We start from the raw sequence: 24156 nt of genomic DNA, 5'->3' as shown, positions 1-24156 counted from the left end.
TACCGAAATTCTCTATCAAAAAAAAAATCTCCCTTGTTAAAAAATTTACTAGCGAAATGATCTATCAAAAAAAAAATTTTCAGCGAAATTATTTATCTCCCTATTGAAGAAAAATTTATTAATGAAATTCTCTGCCAAAAACAAACCTCCTATTAAAAAAAAATTCTCTAATGAAATCATCCGCCAAATAATATTTTCACCTATTAAAAAAATTCCAAAAGAAATTCTTTATCAAGAAAGCTCCCTCCTATCAAAAAAAAAAAATTCTTAACGAAATTTTCTATCAAAAAATTATCCCTTGTTAAAAAAATTTCTAATGAAATTATCTATCTCCAATGAATTTTATATAAAAAATTATCATCAAAAAAAAAACTCCCCTCTATTAAAAAAAATTCTTTAACGAAATTCTCTATCAAAAAAAAATCTCTCCTGTTAAAAAAAAATTTTCCAACAAATTATCTGTTAAAAAAAAAATCTTCTAATTCAAAATAATTCTCTAACAAAATTTTTATCAAAAAAAAAATTCCAAAGAAATTCTATCAAAAAATGCCTTTACTTATATTAAAAAAAAATTCTCTACAAAAAATTTTATTTTACAAATAAAAAAAAAAATTCTCCGCGTAAAATTTAAAAATTTTTAAATTTAAAAACTAGGCGTAACCCGTCGCGTTGCGCCGGGATGATACTTGCCCATGCAGCTCTTGCAGAGCACCTCTTACACAATTAGCCCACTGCTGTGGCGTTTCATGAGGTCTAATAATAATAGATAAATAATCATATTGCTTTTCTACCTATCTATAATTAAAAAAAATTGTGTTTGTGTGACCAACGTTTAGATTAGCCTATATAAATAATCTTTGAATTATCCAATGTGTTATTCATCTGCGCCTCTACACCTGATCTATTACGTTTTCTTATAGACATACAATATTAATTACTAATATTGTGTTTGCGCCTGAGTAGTTAAGACTTAAGACCACTTGATCGGCAAATTCATTCTAATTACTAATGTGCAGGAAAAGGAAAGTATAATTCTGGCCGGAATTATACTTTTCAATTTTCTCCCAAAATTAAAATGACCCCCCACGTTAAGCAAAGATCTAAATTTGATAAACGTGTGATCAAAAATGATGATCAATCAATTTATACAACCCGATGCAAAGCAACGGGCTACTGCTAGTTTTATTTATTTTTACAATAGTTATAATATTTAGATTGCGCAAATCTGTTAATAACATAGTCCAAATCATACCCAGGACGGAGATTGACGGGATTAAGCATGATTTATTAAAAACCTTGAGAGTCATACTCTATAAAAAAATTAAAAAAGAACATTAATGTATGTTCTTAACGAAAAAAAAGCAAATTTTTTACTAGAAAAAATACTAAAACTCAACCTTTCAAAAAAGTTCCTAAATTTGTTCTCCGAATACACAAAAAATTAAATAAAAGATAATAATAAAAAAATTTTTTAAAAAATATATAAAAAATAAAATTCAATATACATAACTAAATTGAATAAATTTAGACAAGGTATCTTGAATGAAGAAACATGATCTATCCAATCAACAAAAATTAATGAATATACAACCCTGAGGTAGGTAGTGGAGGTAATTAAAAAGAAGAAAGAGGCCGTCAGAAGATAAGAATGAAAAAGTAGAAAGGAAGTTGAGGTGAGGAAAATTAGGATGGTTAGAGAGTGGTTAGTGGAATTGAATGTGATGGAAAAAAGTAATAATAATAAAATACCAACACGAGAAGAGTTCCAAGAATAAAATCAAGCTGTTTACAAGACTTCCATAAAAGAAGGAAAAGGAAGACAAAAATGTGTAAAATAAGCATGCTGGGTTAGATAAAAAAAATAAATCATATATATAATTATAGAAATAGAAATTGATAAAGTAGTTTAGGGCATATTTACAGATTTACAGATAGTAGGTAATTATCAAAATGTCGAAACTCGCCAACTCTATTTGGATAATCCCAATGTTGAAGTCCGAAGCAAAAAGAAACGTCAGAGAATGTAGCAGAGAAAAAGAAGACCTGGAAATGTATCTTTCTCTCAAGAAATGTGAGTGAATTTGGCCTTAGAACTATCAAACATCGAACGAGAGTTGGAATTGGGAATATAATATATTTTTTATATATATAAAATTTTTTTTTCGTATTTTTTAGTTAGAAATATATAAAAAAATTTTCTTTTTTGTATTTTCTTTATTAATCAAGATGAAGAAAATAATAACTGAATGATTTTTTTTATGAGAATCAAAGAATTTAGTCTAATTAAAATTATATTATTAACAAGATAATGTGCACACGTTCTATATTAAAGAATTTGTTTTTAATTTTTTACAATAACCTCTTGTTAATTCCATAAAATTTATTATATATATTTGCATGATATATAATAAAATACATAATTCTCATGATATATAATAAAATACATAATTCTCATAATAATTAATGAAAAATTTTTATTGTAACTTACTTGATGCATCAATATTCTTTTTATATAACATAAAAGTAAGAACTTCAATTAGCCCAAACAGCCGCTTTAATAAGGTTAAGCTGTTTCAAGAAAAAGAACTTAAACGTACTAGCGTTAATATTATTTAACATATAATTTCATAATATTGCTATACTGATTTAATGCTTACATAATTAAAATACTTATATATATACTAGAAATTCCAAAACATAAATGAAGACAAACTAAAACTTATACATAAAATGGATAAAATATATAAATTAATTAAATGAATATTGAGCTATTCGCCTATTCCTCGAAGAAAGTCCAATAATGGTCTTCTTTATTAGAGAATTTTGTCATCTCACTTTATTTATGAGTGGTAAAAAACGATTCAAACAATAAATAAAAAAAATTAACATTTTATTATATTCAAATTACATAACATTTCTTTTATGTGCGTATTTAATTGTGACTATGTTATTTTCACAATAAAAACTACTAAATATTAAATTAATAATTGTGGCTATGTTATCGATTATCAAATTACAGTGTAATTAATACCTATGCCCGTGATAAGTCACGTTGCCACCATAGATATTGACAAAATAATACTTTATTAATAATATAAATAAATATAATAATATGCTTTGTTTAATAATATTAAATAATAATTAAATATTTGTCCTAAAATTTCAAAATGCGATAGTTTCTCCATATTAGTAACTTTTAATACCATTAAAGTATTTGATGTGGCACTTTTTCGTCATAAGAAAAAGGCAAAAAGAATCGAATTATTACTTCTAAAGGTAAAATATAATAACTAACTTTTCCCAAATTCATGACCTCCTTTTACTTGGTCAAATTAGCTGGTTATTTAAAAGAATTTAGTGCCTTATTCTCATTCGTTCCTTAATTACAACTTATGATCCTCTATTTGACATCATAACAAAAAGATAATCCTTTAGATTAACGTCATGATCTACAAATTAATCACCTGATATCCTGATAATATATTAGTTCAACGTCATCTCGGACGTTAATCCTTTCTAATTCTAGTTCATCATAGTTTAATGTCATTGCAGACCAATTAAAATACAAATTTAAACTACTAAAAAATTATATACTAATTTTAAATATAAAACTGCGCCCCCACAATTAATAAATTCACTAGGTAAGCTACGGCATTACAACAGTAAAAAATTAAAATTCGGTGAAATGATTTTCGGTGAGATGATTTTCGGTGAAATAGCCCTGTCGGCGAAATAGCCCTGTCAGTGAAATAGCCCTGTCGGTGAAATGAAGGGGTCGGTAAGTTGATTGTTGGGGAAATGATTTTCAGTGAAATAATATATTTAACTTATTTAACAATTCATTCGTAGTACTAAATTTACCATTTTTTTCAATGATTTATTTAAAAAAATAGATAAATAAATAAAATTCTATGGAGTAATTCATTCATCGGAATGGTAACTCATTTGATATGCAAAAACCAATTTCCGATTAAATAAAAAAATTACTTATCGTTATTGTTTTTACTAATGTTACATAAATCGTAATACGTATTCAAAAAAGTAAATAAAATTGTCTATTGTGACGGGACTAAAACAAATTTTGTTAGTTCAATACGGAAAATAGTTCTTTCGTTAACTCTTCGGACAATTAAAATATTTTTATTAAAATGTAAAGATTTTTAAAGTATTTCGCAAAAAATTAATGTTTATTAATATACTTAATAATACTTTATATATATTTTTTTTAATTAAATAACATTAATAATAATTCATTAAATATTTAAATATTGTAATTTTTTTTTGCTTTATATTAAATAAAAATATAATTTTTTTCATACAAAAGTATATTTTTTCCTTTTATTTTTAATATACTTATTAACCATTCCTATCAGCGAAATGAACTCACTATCGGTAAGTTGAACTGTCGATGAAATAATTATCGGTGAAATAGACTGAACCCTATAACAATCAATTGAATAAAATGAAGATAAACATGATGCTACTATATTGTTATCTAGTCAATTAACGTAATTTTATGGAAAGAGATAGTTTAGGCTTCCATATTTTTTCATCGGAATTTGATCTGCAGAATCAATTTCCGAAGAATTAATTTTTCGAATGAAAATCAATTTCCAATTCAGCATTTTGTAAGTTATTATAATAGTAGATCGGCAAATTCTATAATTTTGTCTCGCAGATCAAAATTTATTAATGAAAGAATGAAGGAAATAAAGGAAATGATTTTGTACATCATAGCTTAATAAAATGTATAAAATATGATCTATCCTGATGGCTGATACTATTCTGACAACGATAAAGTTATCCATCTTTTTACAAAAAAAAACAACTTAAAGCACTTTTATATTCACATTTATTTTCCCCTTGTTTTTTTTGCATCAATAATGAGAATATTGTTTGCTCAATCGTGTAAATTACACACTTTCTTATTATACACTTTCTTTTTGGTTGCAATAGCAACCATAATTATAGGAGTGCCTCTAGAGAATGCGCTTACTACTAAGCGAGCGAGATACAATTGACATTACCCGTATGTCTCACCGGTTACGTATATACAGCCTCCCTTTGCGACGAAATTGACAGATTAATGGTATTTTGTGAAAATTCTCAAAACCCAGATGATGACATAGTAGTATATAATGATTGTGGACCAGATGAAACTTGTATTGAACATTATCACGCCGTCAAATCTGATCTAGACGTTATGCATGCAACGTGTATTGATAATGAAATCGGGTCAGAAAATGGAATAATTTTAATGATCCCACTAAAAAAACTTGTTCACCGGAAAGGGGCTATGACACTGAATCAACTGATATGGAGATTGAAGTAACGATATATGAAAATGATGGAAAACCGATACAAGTAAATGTAATTGTTGTGTATAAGAATGGTGTAGAAATTTCTACGGTCTATGATCAGCACAATTACACCAGTGTGATCCGAAACTATAGTGATGAAAAAATTAAATACTGCTTCACTACAGGAACAAATAACAAGGTAACAGCTTATGCTGCTGGTTGAGATATAGAAAATAAAACTTTTCTGTTAGACTCTAAAAGTTAAAAATAATTATTTCTTTTTAATGATTTTTTTGTTACAAATACAAAAAAAATATAGAAATAGAAATATTTATATATACACAAAAAAAGACCAGAAAAAGTTTATTTAGAGCGAAATGATTAATGGATAGAATATCATTTATTAAATTCTTATTTATTAATTAAATTCAATATTTAAATAAAATTTACCTAAAATTAATTTTAGAAATATTTTTATCATTAAAAATTGAATTTTAAAATAATATTATTAGTAATTGCTAACCTTACTAATATTTAAGGTTTTATTTAACAAATTAACGGAACCATACTAAAAAAAGAAAATTTATTTATTATTAGACTAATTCATTAAATATGTTATTATAAAATTAATAAACGGACAGGTTAAATTATTTTGCATAATTATTTAATACATGACTTGCTGCTTCGCATCTCGATGAACTTAAACCACATTGGTAATTGTGCATACAAATAATATTCTTTTTTTATTGGCGTAAATAATTACATCATTCTTCTAGTATATAATTTTTTCATAATAATTTAATGAAGGCTTAAATTCATGCTTTTACATTTTCACCCAGCCAAATGATCGATATAAGTGGGCGTGCACTACATCCTACTGCCCATGGGTCTTTGGTAATGTTCTATTATATGAAATTATGGTTATTTAAAAAAACTATTGTATATGAATAGCCAAATAAAAAAAAAAGCCTACAGAATTGCATTTTTGTGAAACAAATTTAATGGTTTATTCCCTCCCTCATGAAGGGTAAGATTTGTTTAGATTTCTGTAACAAAATCAATGTATTTATTTGCGTAACCTTTGAATTAGTCTAATCATCATATGATATAATAAATTATTAACGTACAATATTTTTATTTAATAGAACGATGAATTTAGATTATTGTGTACTTCTAAAATAGTTCTACATATATTTTTAATTTAATTTTAAAATATACTTTTTTTTATAATGATTGTTAAAAATGAAAATTTCTCATACTGGTATTAATAAAAACCTGCACCAAATCATAAAAATATTAATAGAAATAAAAAGTTATGAATATGAAATGTGAAAAATATGAATTGAAAAAAAATCATTATAAATCTTATCTGACGTAAGGAGTTAATTCATTAAAATTGAACTTACTTTTTATCTCATGATCATAATAGGATATCATAATTATCAGTAGTAAGATATTTAAGATATTTGAGATAGTTGAGATTATAAATTGTATTATTTACTTTATATAGCAATCTTGCCATTGATAAAAATTTAAATTTTACAGGAAATTAAATAACAGATATTTTGTGAAAATGAATTTTATTATAAGATGGTTAGAAGAATAAAATATTGCTTTAAGCTTTAATGGTAACTAATACTTAATAGCAAAGATGGTGCATCAATACTGCAATAGGATGTGGGAGTGATTGTTATAACTTCATTAAGAGAAAATTGATAAATTTTAATATTACTCTAAAAGGATATGCTTTACATTGGAAAAATAATATTATATACTATATGTGCATCATCTGATGTCATCGAATTTTTGAAATAATAGAAATTTGGCTTAAAAAGAAGTCACAAATTAAATATATATTCAGAAAAGTTACTAATGTATTTAATAATAATATTTTACAAGAAATAGAAAAAAGTATAGAGTGTAATGAACTAGATAAATTTAAAACATTACGCACAATTAATTGTTCATTTGTTAGTTTTTTACATGAACGTCCAAAGTTTTAATTATGGTACAAGATAAAAAAGTAAGAGATATTACAAGAGGTTTAATTAATAGGAATTTGGAGAAATTAGTTAAGACTAAAGAAGAATGGAAATTATTAGATAACAGTTTAAAAGAACATTTTTGAATTAAAAGATGTAAAAAAGTTATTCAAGTTTGAAAAAGTCAAAGAATTAAGAATTAACACTCACTAAAGACAAAATGATGACACAGAAAAAAATAAGCTCTAAAGATATATTTGATAATAAGAAATATAGTATTAATGAGTAATAATAAAACATAAAATACACAATAATGGTAAAATAGATTACAGACAGAATAGTTAGTAATACATTTTAATAATATAGTTTTTGTTATTTATGACTAGAATATATTTCTGCAAATGTATGTTTTGTATTACAACATAAATAATAAAGAAATGTATATTACAAAATAAAATTAGTTAAAATGTTAACAATCAGACTTTGAAACTATTTTTTGATTACAATAATTTAAAATTATTTTTCAAAAAATATTCTCATTATTTCTTTTATTTTTAGTAAAATGATTGAAAATTTTACATAACTTTAATAAATATAGGAATTAAAATAATAATACTTATAATAAGATTTTGTAATTTTTATTTACCGTAAATTAATAAATTTAATTATACGCTACCTGGACAAATGTAGCAGACACCCTTATTTATACATAAAAGTAATACCTGAAAATTTATTCTTTATTAGCTAACTTATATAGCTATATTATGAAAAAATTGGAAATTAAAATTGCAAAAAAATTTATATTATTTTCACATTTACTTAAAATTGTACATATTAAAAGTGTTTAAATTTTATAACATTTAAAGCTAATATTAAACTTCATTTTCCTATGTTATACACTTTATATTATATTTTGTATAAAAAACAACTCGGATTTTTTTTCATAATAAAATAATGATAATTTTCCAATTATTAAATTACTAATATAATTTTTATTACAACTTTCGGTCCAGATGGTCAATATCAGAGATCACAAAAATAATAAATTATTGTATTACAAAAATAAATATCTATTTATAAAAAGATATTTATAAAAATGTACACTTAGTGCTTGTAATTATAGCTTATTTATATATAAATTTTAAAATAATTTTATGGATAAATCTGCTGGAGCTCAAATTGCATATTGTGTTACAATTGTAGACAGATGCCGTGATACTTTAATCCAATCAGTTTAGACGCGGTGTGACAAAGGACCAATTTTTCACACTAACATAATATCCTTCAATTCACTCCGGTCTGAAATTTAAAGTAATTTGCCATGAGTAGTAAAAATATCTTTCGTGGTTCAACTTTTATTCTTCAACGCAAAATCGTTTATTATAATAATAACTGAGATATTGACTAACAACAATATAAGAAAATTTTTTATTTAATTATAAGCTTTTTGAAAATCTTAATTTAAAATTTAGCATTATTAAATAAGAACTCTTTCCGCCGATCATCATGTCCACAAATTTTAGGACGAATCAAAAGGTGGAAAAATCCACAAAGTCATTAGGAAAAGTTTTCTTGAAACCAGACCCATAATACCAACTTATTTTTACTCTACTTTCTGTTTGAGACTTTTTTTCGTAAACTGTTGGTTAGAAGAAAAGTATTTTATGTCTTTTGCTGCTCATCACCAACGGCACAATAAAGGCGTTTCGAACCTTGCAAAGCATAAGGACTCGTAATACCACAAGAAGTCGACGGAGAAACAGAAAGTTTGAACGAGTGCTGACAACCTTTTGTCTTTTTGGCTCTTTGCGAACTTGGACTTGGACTGTCTGGTTTCTAGCAAATTTTGTTCCACAACCCTATAAAAAAAGAAAATTCGGAATCTGTCCTGAAAAGTATGGAAAATGTCCGGAAAATTTCCGTGCGTCCGGAAAACATTCGGAAACGGTCATGTTTTGGAACATTTTCCGGACGCTCAATTCTGGACAAATTCTGGACAAATTCTGGAGTGTCAAGAAAATGTCTGGAATTTGTGCGTCCGGAAAGTGTTCCAAAACGTGACCGTTTCTGAACATTTTCCGGACGCACGGAAATTTTCCGGACATTTTCCATACTTTTCAGGACAGATTCCGAATCTTCTTTTTTTATAGGGCAAATTGATCGCACAAAAGATGACGTCATCGGATTTTTTTTCCAGCCATCCATCCCACTTGGAAGAGGTTGGCCAATGAAGGCTCTCGTTGTATTAATCATGGTATCCCTTCGGCGGGATCTATTGTGACTAAACCATGGAGGTTTGGATTCAGTTGGGATGAATGTTACTAGTTACAAGTTTTCGTTATATGTTTTTTTTTTCGATAAGTGGCACTAGTTATAGATATTTTTTTTTTAATTTAGCTTTAGATTTTTGTTTTTTTGTTTTGTTATTTTTTGGATGGCTTGGTCTGGTGCGTTTATTTATTTTAGGATAGACTGGTTAGTTATAGGGTTATTGTTAATTTAGTTAACTTTACCTCTATGTATTTTTTGCTCTACGTTACACATAAAAAATGAAATACGCTGCTAACTTTTTTTTTTAAAAAAAAAAATATGCGAAATGAAACTAGGCCAAGCAAAAATTGATCAATGAAGCCACACATGACATCAGATTGGCAACATGCATAGTTATTTTTTTCAATTATGCACTCAGATACTGTATGTCTTAGCCCAATGCCCAAATTGAGGACCCATAATAACGTGTATATCCTTCCTTTTTTGAATAATGCCAGGCGGCATTATGAAATCCTGGCCCTGAATCATAGAGCTAATAATAAATGAGTGCCGATCTCTTGTGACCTATTTATATCTCATGTATCTATGCATCAATTGCATCATGCATGCATTAACGGCTTGAAATAAAATACCCCAGAATTCATAACTCCGAAAAAAGTTTTTTCAAATAAATAAATACAATTCCACTATTATAACTTAAATGACAAAATGACTTCGGTAAAAGAATGGATTGAAGAAAAGATAAAGAATGGGAATATCTGTTATTTTGAATATTATAAATTTAGCCAAATCATCGAAATTGGTAAAGGACGTTTCGGTAAAGTGAGTAAAGCAAATTTGGCTAATAAAGTAGTCGCACTAAAAATTCTTATCAGTAATAATTCAGAAGAGGAATTTAATGATGTTAATGATGAGTTTGTCAAGGAGGTAGGTACTCTTTTTATGTTGTACAAATAATAGTTTGATACATTCAGTATATATGTAAATAAATGATTTTGTTTTACCTTTATTATCAGTTAAACCTTCTTCGCGAAGTTGATCACCAAAACATCATACATATTCTGGGAATAACAAAAGGTATTTTATGTTCATTTTTTCTTAATACAATATTCGATCTAACTATTATTATTTTAAATTAATAGATATTGAGAATTATATTTTGGTATTGGAATATGCTAATGAAGGAAATTTAAAAGAATACTTGGAAAAAAAATTTACTTCCTTGACATGGAATAATAAAATTCAAATGGCATTAGATATTACTAGCGGATTGAAATTTTTACATTCCAAAGAAATAATCCATAGAGACTTGGTAAAGGAGCATTGATTTTATAGATTTATGGTATTTTGTTTGTGATTTTGTCTTTGATGATAACTAATGAATACTGTCAATTATTTTATAGCACTCAAAAAATATATTAGTGAATAATGGAAAATTATTAATTGCAGACTTTGGATTATCTAAAAAGTTGTCAGAAGTTAAGACTAATTCGATAGCTAACGAAATGGGGGTATTTGCATATTGTGAACCACAATGTTTTAAGAATGTCATATATAAAAAAGATGAAAAGTCCGATATTTATAGTTTAGGTGTTCTATTATGGGAAATTTCAAGTGGAAGTCCTCCTTTTTCTGGCTGTAAACAAGATATACTTTACTATCACATTAAAGATGATCAAAGAGAAAAGCCAATTAAGGGTACACCTCCAAAATATCAACAACTTTATCAAGAATGTTGGAATAGTAAGCCAAAATCGAGACCCAATATTGAAAAAGTATATGAAATTTTAAGTAAACTAAGTAAACTAAATATTGATCTACATCCTAATACTGTACCTGATATTGATGTCGATGATACTATACCTAATACTGATGTCGATGATAATGACGACTTAGATATTCCTTCTGATCACCCAAATCTGAATTTATTAAGAAAATTTTATCAGGATGGCGAACCAAAATCGAGTCCCGATATTGAACAAGTATATGAAATTTCAAATGCAGGTATAAAATAATTTGATCTAATTTAAGCAATGAATTTTAACGAAAACTGATAATATATTATTCTAATATAGCAGATAAGCCCAAATTGGAAAAAAATATCTATACAGATTGGTTAGAAAATTCAATTGCCGAAGAATCTATTACATATTATAAATATTCAGAATTTAAAATAATACGAAATATAGGAAAAGGTTCATTTGGGAGCGTCGATTATGCTGTTTGGAAAAATACTGATCAAGTTTTTGCATTAAAATGTTTCAATGATAAGACAACTCTAAAAGAAATTGTTAATGAAGTATTGAATTTATAATAATTTTATGTTTTTATTTTTAATTTTTATTAATTTAATTCTTTTACAGATAGAATTACAAAAAAGAGTGGATTTTCATGAAAATATTTTACGATTTCATGGAATCACAAAAATAGAAAAAAATAGTATGTCTTTTATATGTATTGTATATATTATTAATTGAGATTTTTTTTAATGGAGTTAACTTTTGTTTAATACATATTTAGATATAAATCAAGAATATGCATTGGTTTTGAAATATGCTGATAGTGATACACTAAATACTTATTTACAGCGTAATTTTGATAAACTTGGATGGGATGATAAATACCAGTTTGCATTGCAACTGGCAAGTGCGGTAGCGTGTATACATGAATGTGAAATTATTCATCGTGATTTGGTAATAATTTAAAATTTTCTTATTTTATTGATTTTAACTGATTAGTATTAAACTTTTCTCATTTAATTAAAATAGCATGCTAGCAATGTATTTGTACACCAGAAAAAGTTAAAACTGGCAGATTTTGGATTATCAAGAAATATTGTTGCATCAAGCAATCTAAAAATATTTGGTTCGTTACCTTACATTGATCAAAAAAGGTTAAAAGGCCAGCAAAATTATAAATTAAATAAAAAGTCTGATGTATATAGCGTTGGTGTTCTAATGTGGCAAATTTCAAGTGGATTTCAACCATATAGAAATGATAATTATGACATAGGATTAGCCGTATCAATAGTAAAGGGAAGAAGAGAAGAAATTATTGAAGGAACACCTGCCAAATATAGTAAATTATATACAGGTAATAAATAATTCTATTTATTTAATTATTGTTTAATTAATGCTAAGATTAAATCTTATTGATTTGTTTATTAGAATGTTGGAAATATGAACCAAATAAACGTCCAAATATGCAAGATGTTGTTTCAATTCTTAAAGTAAGCAATACATTTAAAATTTTAAATAGACATAATGTACGCTTTCAGTTGTTTTTTCCTATTTTTTAACAACTCTTATATTTTAGAATGAAAAATCGCAACAAAAAGACCAACGATGGTTTGATGAAACATATTCAAAAGGAAAATTTATAGATATTATTGGTAACAAACGCTTCAATTTTAATAGTTATTTAGAACTAAAAGGCTTTAAATATTTAGAAAGTATTGATTTGAAGAGTCTTAAATTAATTAATTTGGAAATAAGTAATTGTCCTCAACTTAATATTACCAACTTGTCTGAACTTAGCAAACTTACAAGTTTATCAGTGAATGATTGTCCAAAACTGACCACGCTTAATTGTTCGTTGATTAATAAGTCAACTAGCTTAAAAATAAGTAGTTTTCTTCAGCTCAATAATATTACTAACTTATACAAGTCTTCTAAACTTGATAGTTTATTCGTGATTGATTGTCCAAAACTTACTACGCTTGATTATTCAGCAAATGAGTTAACTAGTTTAACTATTTTTGGTTGTCCAAACATAACAAAGCTTGATTGTTCATCAACTGAGAAGTTAATTAGTTTGAAAATATGTGGTTGTACTAAACTTAATAATATTTCCAACTTGTTTAAGTCATCTAAACTTGAGAATTTATCCGTGATTGATTGTCCAAAACTTACTACGATTGATTATTCAACAAATGCGCTAACTAGTTTGGAATTAAGTAGTTGTAGACAACTTAATGAGATTACTAACTTGTCTAATGCTCCTAAACTTACGAGTTTAACTATGATTGATTGTTACAATATAACCAAGCTTGATTGTTCATCAGCTGAGAAGTTAACTGAGTTAGAAGTCAGCGATCTTACTAAACTCAATTGTTCGAATACTTCAATTAAGATATTAAGTGTTAATTTTTGCCCGAATATCATAGAACTTAATTGTTCCAACATTAAAGAATTAGTTAATTTAGATATAAGCAACTGTTCCAAGTTGAAATTTCTTGATTGTTCTAATAGTAATTTAACTGGTCTTGACGTAAGCAACTGTAAAACTCTGTTGGAAGGATTTCATCAAAATGGCACTGAGTCTTGGAGGTTTAAATATCCTCCTAACTTGAATATTGTTAAGAAGAGAATTAATAAGAATGTAATAATAATTGGCCATACTGGTGGTGGTAAATCCACATTATGCAATGTACTGACTGATTCTGATGAGTTTGATGAAAGCGGAAATTCATTTAGCGTCACTAATAGTTTCCAGAAAAAAAACTTTCAATGGATGGGGAAATGTTTTAATGTGGTTGATACCATTGGAGTTGGGGATACTAAACTATCTACAAGGAGAGTTTTATATAAAATATTAGATGGAATTTTTTCTATACCAGAAGGGATAAGCCAAATTTTATTTGTGGTTGATGGAAGATTCACAGCGGAAGAAGTAAAAATATTTAACTTGCTTAAGGGTTCCATTTTCGACATTTTTAAAACTCACATTCTTTATTATGTTACTATTGTGAGAACTAAATTTCGTTATTTTAATGATAAAGACAGGTGTGATGCAGATAAGGAACAATTGCATAATGAGAATGACATTATTGCCGAAATAGTTAAATCATGTAGAGATGTTATTTATGTAGACAATCCTCCGATATATATTGAAATTGTTGATGAGGAAGATGTTGAAACGGTTGTAACTAATGAAAGAATAAGAAGAAAATCAAGAAAAATATTATTAAACCATTTAAATAAAGCATGTCAGCTAGATTATTTCAAATTAAAAAAGTGGGAAGAGGTACGTGATGACGTTGCCAAATATTTAGAAAGTGAATCTGGAGACTTACCACCGGAGTTAGAAAAGAATAAGGAAATTATGACACTTGTTAACTTAAGTGAATCATTTTGTTCAATTAGTTAAAAAATAAAAACTGACGTTCAAGAGATAAAATTGTAGTGATCAGTAATGAATATAGGAAAAAAATCTAAGTTATAATCAGTTTAAAGAATTTAGCTAAGAATTTAAATAAAATTGGTTTTGGATCATGTTTATCTTATTAATTGTTTAAAGAATTATTGTGGCGTACTCTGCCAAATATTTTTGTATAATTATTAAAAGAATTTGAATTCTTACTTCCGTTAATAAACTTCTCCTAACCATCAACAAAAATCATGTTTCTTTCAAGAATTTATTTTAAAAAAAAGATAATTTTAAAATAATCAAAAAAAAGTTATTTCTATATTAGTGCATTTTTTTTATTCGTAAATTTTAAATTTAATGTCATTTTTTTGAGTATACTCTCAATATTTCTCAGAAACGTAATAAAGAAAATATTTTTGCCTATATATTGAACATTCGCACATACAAATCATTTAAGATTGCTATGATCATGAACAAGAGTCAAACGTTCAATAATGTACAGTAATTAAATTTGTGGGATCAAGAATAGAAAAAAGTTACGTATCCATAAAATGTAGTTATGTCATAAAAATTATCCGTTTTTGTAAATTAAGAATGTGAAATTAAGTATTTATAAAAGTTTGTTTTTAAAGCAATCAGTTTGTTTCGCTTACGATTCTTATAATGTATTTGAAAGTATTGCATGTACTATATTGGAACTATAGATGGGTGATGGGTCAATTTAAGTGTCCTCTGCTTTACTTCAAATAAATCTTCAGACCATCGAAAAATTTTATACAAACTAACTTCATCGTAAACAATTGATAACAATAATTATCACAACATGACGAAGTATTGGGTTGAAATTATTTTTATAAGTTGATCCAACTGTTGTAATAACCGAAAATACAATAAAATAGAATAAGGATAAATAATTAGCCGATGGGTAAATAATTAACCGATGGGTAAATAATTAGCCTATAAAATTATATTTATAGTTTACGAGATAGTCATATGATAATAGATCTTTTATTTTCTTCAATTTTTATTAGAAAAAGATAGTAAATATTAGAAATATTTTTCTTAAAATGTATAAATACAAGTGGATTTCGTTAGAAATTCCGTAGTTCGATTTTTGGTAAATAAAATTTTAGTTTGCCCTTAATAAAAACTAACACACTCTTTAGCCTTTTCTTATGAGCAAAAGTGCATAATTAATATGAAAATTATTAAATTTGGGGAAATTATCGCAATTTAAAAAAAAAAAAAAAAAAAAATTAGCAAAGATGAAATTTGAACTCAACACGTCGGTGGCAACATACGATAATTATTTATTATCCTATGGGCGGCGTGTCACACTGTACGCCACAAATTATAATAATTTATAAAAGATTTGTTGAATCAGTTAGGGGTTCGATCCAATTTTTTAAAGGCAATCCAGATTAAATTCGGATTTCATTTACTGTATCCGTTAAATCCGGTCAATAATCCAGATTTGAAAATTATACGGATAATCCATAAGTTCCGGATCAATCTGATCAACTCAGATTTAGGAAATCAAAATTCTTTTATTTTAAAACCGTGAGAAATAATTTTACTTTATTGAAGAAAGTTTATTCACTTTATTGAAGAGACTTTATTGAAAATACTTCATTTACAATATTTTATTAAAAAACCTTTATTGAAGAAACCTAATCTATCTCAACATGACTTGTTTCATCTTCGTCCCATTCTGATGCAAAAACATGCATTGTTTTAATATTTCGTTTTAAAAATAGTATTTTAGCCACTAAATTTGTGTCTAAATTTGTCCTTTTAGCATTGATAAGATTTCCGGCATCTGAGAACAACCGCTCACTTGACACTGATGTCGCAGGAACTGCAAGATATTTTTGGGCAATTTTGGCAAGTTTTGGAAACATTTGCAACCGTAATTTCCACCAAATTAAAGGATTTTCGGTTTCCAATGCTAATGGTAATGTCAAATAATTTGCAATTTCATCAACAATTGGTGTGTTTGAATATGATTTATCCCCTTTTTATTTTTCATTTGCCACCATTGACAATATTCTTTATGTGAACGTGAAGGTTCTGCATCATATGAAGCTGGGTTGTTTAATGGTTCAGATGCTGGTATTTCCACATCACCAAATTCACTGCGGAGTTTTTGGATAATTCGTTGTTTTTCATCCTCATCTAGGAAATCCAAGCTTTTATAACGAGATCTAATAAAACTGCCATTAAACCAAGATCATTTGGAATATTCCAGTAAAATATCAATGCACTATAAATATTTTGTTTTACTTTTTCCAAAACACCTACTGTATTTAATGGATTTTTAATTGAAATCTTCTTCTTTGTAATATTACTTATAATTTCATCATCATCAAAGTCAGTTTGTTGTGTTTCTACAGCTTCTGATTCAAATACAGTATCCTCATTTGAAAAATCATCACTATTTAACGGTACTTCAGTAGCTAAATCAAAAATCATTTCTTTAATTGTTGGAATAACTCGACTTAAGGTAATATATGAATTTCCAGAAAATTCACGTGTTGCCTCCTCAAATAGCATTAGCATATCAACAAGTTGATCTAACAACTCCCATTCATCATCATTAAGTAACAATCTCTTCAATCTATTACCATCTTTCTTGATTTCCCGATCTGTTGATGTGGATAAATCAGTCTGTAGTTGAATAATAGCATCCTTTAAAAAAAATAAACGATCCCAAGCATAATAAGACGAGTTCCATCATGTAGATACATCTTGAATACAACGCAAAATATCTTTATAGCCAAGTTTTCTCTGCACCTGCTCTAACCTTTCCACCTGTTTTTGATATTGAAAAAAATTAATTAGTCTTCTTGCGCGTGCTACTAAAATCTCCACTGAAGCCAATCCCTTTCCGATTGCCAATTGGAGAGTGTGTACTGTATAAGGAAGGCGCTGGATATTTTCACACCCATTTTTCTGATTTAAGAAAGGAAAAATTGCCACCATATTGGATCCGTTGTCAGTGGTAATTGAAGTTACATGATTTTCAAGATTCCAAGTTTCAATACACTGGTGAAGTTCATTGGCAATAATTTCACTGGTATGTGGAGAAGAAACATATTTGTTTTCTAACATTGTATCTTTGATTTCAAAATTTGATGTAATCCAGGTTGCAGTAACTCCTAAATACCCATGCTTGGCTTTACTAGACCAAAGATCAATTGTAAGAGAGACATTTTCAGCAGTATTGGTAAGAAGATTTTGCAAATTTTCCCGATTAAATTTGTAACTCTTAACGATCATTGTCCTGATTTTTTTTTCTCCTGGAATAATGAAGGAAGGATCGAATTCTGCCATTTTTTCTTTGTAGGCTTCATTAGTAACTGCAGAAAGAGGTTGATTTGTGAGCAACATCCATTTAAGGGTCGCTTCTTTATGTCTTTTTTGAATATGTTTAGGATGAGGTTTATGACTTCGTGCAAAATCAGTAATTTTAGAGTTTCGCGGCTAAAAATTAACATTATGAAGTATTTAAAAAAAAATTTAATAAATACTCAACAGTCAATATTAAATTTACCTTTTTTGAAATATCTGCATCATCATCTGGTACAATATTATGTTTATCTCTAAGATGCATGATCAAATTGCCCGTTGAACTTCCACTTCTTCCACATTTATATTCTTGACCACATTTTATTCCATTTTTATCTAAAATATTGCAAACTCGGATCTCTTCACCTTTATCATTAGCCTTTTTTTCAAAATACTCCTGAGTAAATGATGGTTTTTTACGCTTATATTTAATATTAGTCTCAGGAAGTTCGCCTAGATAAAAAAAAAATTAATTATATTAATAATATAAATAATAATTTATTGCAATTTAATAAATTTATAATCTTTAAAAATTTAGACTCTAATTTTTTCTTTGATTTCTGAGGATATTGTAGAAAAGGGAAGGGTTCTTTGAATGGCGTGTGGTTTTCTAGTAATTACTGACTCATGTGAAGTTTTTGAACTTTCAGGTGCTTCGATTTGCTGTTCTAACACAACATCCGTCATCTCAAAGTTAAAATCTTCATTGGGATAAAAATCTGAGCTATCTGCCATAATAGAGGTTTTACATTTCAGAAAAAAAAATAGTTGGGCAAGTTCCGTAAGAGATAAAGGAGTGAAAATAAAAATGGTATGGGAGTAAATGGAATATAATAAAAATAGGGATAAGATAACGTGAAAATGATCCAAAATGAGAAAAATTAATTGCAAAAAAAAGATAAATCATTAAATTAAATATTAGGATTAAAAGACCAACATAATTTTTATTTAAAAATTAAAATTTAAATTTCGAAAAAAAATTTTTTTCGATCCCAATAATTTATATTATTACAATCCGGATTATAATCCGGATGATCAACAATCCGTAATCCGATAATTTTACGGATCCATCTGCCAGAAATCATCGGATGAGGATATCCGATTTTAATTCAGATGATCGGATCAATCTGAATTTACCGGATTACGGATCGAACCCCTAAATTCAGTAAAGCTTTACAATCCTTGAAAATTATTCTTTGAGCAGAATATATGACCAACTTTAACTTATAATAATAAAAGGTAATCAATTAATTTTTATTTTACTTAATAAAAAAATTTTATAGGTAAAATTTATACGGCAAAATTATCCGTTCCTAGGAGATTTTGCAGTAAAAATTAACTATTGATTTTACTATAATAGACAGATTTGAAAATTTGAGTAATTCAGAAAGATTTGCATTTTCTAAATGAGAAAATCTTTCTTTTAATTTATTCGTGATCTCAGTATTATTTTTCAAGTGTAATAGTAATAGTTACGAAGCTTTTTAAAATTTAATCATTTTTTTAAAATCTTTCTTTTAAAATGAAAAAAAAACCAAGCGAAAGAAAATAAGATTCAACAATAAAATATACTATATTTATATTCACGATATACTATAAAAAACTTACTATTGTGTAAATGGCAGGGGATAAACCAATTATATCCTGGCTAATTGGAATAATAAAATTTTACTTATTCCTAATTGGCCAGGATATAAGTAATCCTTATATGACCTAGCAACTTTTCATAATGTTTTTGGTATGTTTTGATACTGAAAGTTACTGAAATGTATGGATTTAATATTAAAAATATGGAAGACTAAACAATTCCGTACCTCAAAAAGTAACAAAAAAAAATGTTTTTTTATATCTTCCGAAATATATCAAAAACATACTTGTTCAAAATAAATTGCTTGATAATATCAGAATCTCTGCCTTTTTATAAAAAAAAAAAGTGAAAGTTTGTGAAGTATCTTTGTCCTTAAAACGGTATTCATTTTTTCTTCAAAAATTTCATTCACGCGAATAAGAACAAAAATGAACGCCATTGTATAACGTAACAAATAATATAAATATGTAAATACGCAAGAAAGAATAATGGGTGGCGTAATTTACTATTTAATAAAAGATGTACCATAAAAGTCAATTGAAGGCGCTTAATGGCTTATAATGTGAAGAAATTCTAATTGTCACAATATCAAATTAATTATAATAAGCCAAAAAGAAAAATGTGAAATTAATGCAGAAAATGCTCAGATCACTAAAAATGAATCCGCCTCCCCTGAATTTAAAAAAAAATTGATAATCGATTGTTTTTTCAATTTTTTCAATAAAAAATGGAGGCTTTCTCTTACTTATTTTATTTTATTATTATTTTATTTTAAGGTAAGCCAGGAGAGTACATTGATAATTAAGGCTTTCTCTTACAAAAAAAAAGCAGGAGTATTTTACTACGGTTCCGTTAAATTTTGATTGAACAATCGGGGTATCGGAAATTGATTGAAATTTGTACCTTGCTGCAGTAGCAACTTTTTTACGTTTATGATCAATTTAAATAAAAACTAGAATATTGGAATTGATACGAAATTCCAAATGAAAAAATGCCCCATTGTATGATAAAATGATCAAAGAGTCATTACTATATGTAGTATCTAAGAGAAATTAAATTTAATCCAGGTATTGTTTAAAGATCCAACCGAATTACGCAAGAATGTGAAGAGGATTTTAGGAATTATAGTGGGATAGGGTAACAGCTAGTGAGAAACCACAAATAAGAAGCGCCGTGTAGATGAGATAATCAAGAAAAAATAATTATAGAAGCATCATGTATCACTGGCTAGCCCCGATGTTGAAATTGGGTTGTATGTATAACTTAATTAAGAAATTAATATGAAAATTTCTCTGACACACGACAATAGATGATCTTCGTAGAAAAGTACGTTGACTATTTGATGCTTATAGTCTATAAAAGGCTTTATAATTATGCGAATTTGAAAATTTAATTTTATAAATAGAAACAAATTCATTTTTTTTCGATGTAACTTCCATATAAATCATATGATATGCGTGAATTTTAATTTTCATTATAATGAACTTTCATTAAAAGAAATTTTTAAACTTTCCATTGACTTGCGATCTTATTTATTTAAACTGTATAATATATTTATAAACCTACCAACAACTAATATTATAAAATTTTAAATTTCTTTCTAATTTAATATTAATAACACGAAAGGTCTATTTAAAGTTCAATTTTGTTGGAAATAACTTGTTTTTTTGACATAATCCTTTATTCTTGTTTTGATAAATTAGTGATAATCATCACAGAATATTATATATTTATTAAAAAAAAAAATAGTCGTCTTATAACGATCTATTTAGCTAGCCGAACATACTATAATAAATTTATTATAGTCAAATGACATGTGATTACTTGAATCCGACAATATTTACCGACCATGGGAAAATCTTGCCAATCAATCTAAAGTGATTATCAAAATTTATTGTCGGTGAACCATTTGTCGGTAAAAATAATTGACACTTTAATTTGTAAATTATCATTGTATCTTGGCAATTGTCATATGCAGATGTATAACTATAACAAATTTGAGTTACAATATGAAATATAAAAAAAAAAATTTTTTTTTTATATAAATCTACCAAATTTTTTTAAAACAACACTTTATTAATTATTTACCCTCTTTTTCTTCCGTCGAATCCTTTCCAACCCGTTACTTTCCTAAAATCTTTTTCTTACGTAATGTCTAACGACCTCGCTAAATTAATAAATGGTCCAGCAGATGAAAAAATTGTGTCGAAAGTAGGCGATCAAAATAATAGGTCTCCAACAAAATCCCGAAATCCTAAAACTCATAAATGCCAAGTTTGCACTCGTGAATTCAACAGACTGGAGCATTTAAACCGACATATCCAAACTCACACTGGAGAATAACCCCATAAATGTACTTGGAACGGATGTTCCAAAAGATTCTCCAGATCTGACGAATTGACGAGACATAAAAGAACTCATGATAGTTTAAAAAGAGAGATCACAGAAATAAAAAGATGATTGCAGTTCCTTTTAAAAATTTGTCAACTCTTTATATCCGTGATCAAGTTCAAAATGAAGGAAATAATTCATCATCCCCATCGTCTCGTACGATTACAACATATATTTTTACCGAATCTACAACTTCACATCCTAATTCTTCATGGCAAAAACCTTTTAATTGTTCAATTAATGGATGTACGAAGAGCTTCACTCGACATGGACATTTATCAAGACATGTACAGTCTTGTCAATCAAAACGTAATCGTAAAGAAAATGAGAAACCTGTTCACCCTCCAAGTCCTGTTACATCTTGTATTAACTAATATTTCAAAATATGAAATACTATTTATTGTATAACACAATGCATAATATAGAAAGTTACTATTTTATTTAATTATTTAATGTATCAGGTGCTACTTTCTAAATGAACCGCAATTTAATTTGTATAAAAGAAAATTGTATTATTTCGTACGCGGCCATTTCTTATCTCTTTTCTCCGTGTTCGGATGATATCTCTCATTTGTTTATTATTTTTATTCCTTATATATGTTGAAAAACTCACGGGTGTCATCCTGCTGGTATTGAATGTAATCCTAATAGCAATAACACAATTAGTTCGCGTATGTTAATTTCAAATTATTCCTATTATTATTGTTCACATTTTTTGGGTATAATAAAAAAATAAAAAAATAGATTCTTGCGCTTCTAGTGTTTATACGATTGTTGGTCCTTCGAATGATTTGCCTGTAGAAGTCCACAGAAACAGCGGTTGTAGATATTTAAAGAATCCTAAGTTTGTTCAGAAGGAGTAAAGGTCGAATAATATCTGTGCGAAGTAATTTTAAATAAATAATAAGTTTATTAACCGAATTTTTATATAGTAAAATACTGTATATCAGATTATCAGTATATAATAATAAGAAAAATCTGTATCAATAATGATGTAATTGATGCGTGATCAGGCAGTGATCAGGCTGTGGTGCGGCGCATGACTCCCATGACTCATGACTCCCATCATCCCATGACTCATTAAATTTATTTTTGATTAACGCGTTTCGCGTTTTATACTTGCTTATACTTTTTCTTTTTTTTATAAAAAGATCAGTAGCGTATTTCTCTATTAAAAAATTTTGAAATACTTAATAATAAAAAAAAATACAAACAGTATGTCGCGTCCTACTTCAGACAACTTACCCAACTAACGTTCCAAGCCTGTCCTTTTATGCTACGCAACTCTCCCCAGGCGTGGCACCAACAACCAAAGAGGGGAGGAATGACGAAACAGTGAAATTAAGAACAAGTGGAGGAAGTAAAGGGTGGCGAAATAAAGATCTCACCATCTTTTAGCTCTGAAAATCTTTTTATGGTTGGACTTTAAGAATCAATAATGATCAGTTTTAATTAAGGTACTATTTCTTTAAATTTCATGTTGTTTGAGAAGGAAAATCTAGACCACCATAGCGTGACAAGATGTGGGGACTATTATTCTATTCATTTACAGCGGGAATAATTATGCACCTTCCTCACGGGTCATGTGAGGTCCATTGTTCTGAAGGAGGAACAAATTATCGGCCTCTAGCACTGTGATATCTTGTCATGGATTTATTTCCCTTGGTTTCAGAGCTCTAGAAGCTCATCGTGGCCACAGTTACGCGGTCTTAGACTGCTTACTGTGAACGTCTATCTCTGTTTTCAACATATAAATTGTGTGTCAAGGTTTTGCTGCCCAACCATTCATGTTGTTTAGTTTAATAGTACTCACTTGTTTCTTTTTTTTTAGATTCATTAACATTGTTGGTTTGCAGATTAACCACCATTGATAATAATCGGAGAATTATCTATCTTTCTATCACAAGAATAGTGTTAAATGAGTAGCACTCCGCTCAGTGTTTATTTTTCATCAAAAAATCACTATGCATGTGGCGCACAACGTGTAAAATTTTTCTGTGCAGCATTTGGATAAACTGTGCGCAGCTACTCCGCTGTGACAAATTTGCGCTCAATCATATGTATGCGGCACTGGTATTAAAAGAAAAGAAATTTTTTATTTATCAGATTTTGTGACGCACAATTTGTA

General features: G+C 27.5%; 2 protein-coding genes across 2 annotated transcripts; both read left to right on the top strand.

Moving 5' to 3' along the window:
* Nucleotides 1-5086: 5086 nt before the first annotated feature.
* On the top strand, nucleotides 5087-5523 carry OCT59_001693 (uncharacterized protein; the record flags this gene model as incomplete). Its single annotated transcript, XM_066144006.1, has 2 exons — nucleotides 5087-5235; nucleotides 5292-5523. The coding sequence occupies 2 exons, from the start codon at nucleotides 5087-5089 to the stop codon at nucleotides 5521-5523; spliced, it is 381 nt and encodes a 126-aa protein (XP_065995211.1).
* A 4687-nt stretch (nucleotides 5524-10210) lies between these two features.
* Nucleotides 10211-14701, top strand: OCT59_001692 (uncharacterized protein; the record flags this gene model as incomplete). Its single annotated transcript, XM_066144005.1, has 9 exons — nucleotides 10211-10480; nucleotides 10570-10865; nucleotides 10957-11557; nucleotides 11632-11852; nucleotides 11917-11992; nucleotides 12074-12246; nucleotides 12322-12646; nucleotides 12721-12782; nucleotides 12869-14701. Exons 2-9 carry the CDS (start codon nucleotides 10800-10802, stop codon nucleotides 14699-14701), a joined length of 3357 nt encoding a protein of 1118 aa, XP_065995210.1. The 5' UTR covers nucleotides 10211-10480; nucleotides 10570-10799.
* Nucleotides 14702-24156: the final 9455 nt, after the last annotated feature.

This window comes from Rhizophagus irregularis, chromosome 10, assembly GCF_026210795.1.
Source record: "Rhizophagus irregularis chromosome 10, complete sequence".
NCBI classification, from domain to species: domain Eukaryota; kingdom Fungi; phylum Glomeromycota; class Glomeromycetes; order Glomerales; family Glomeraceae; genus Rhizophagus; species Rhizophagus irregularis.
The sequence above is the reverse complement of the archived record's forward strand: the minus strand, read 5'-3'. Positions and strand labels throughout refer to the sequence as shown.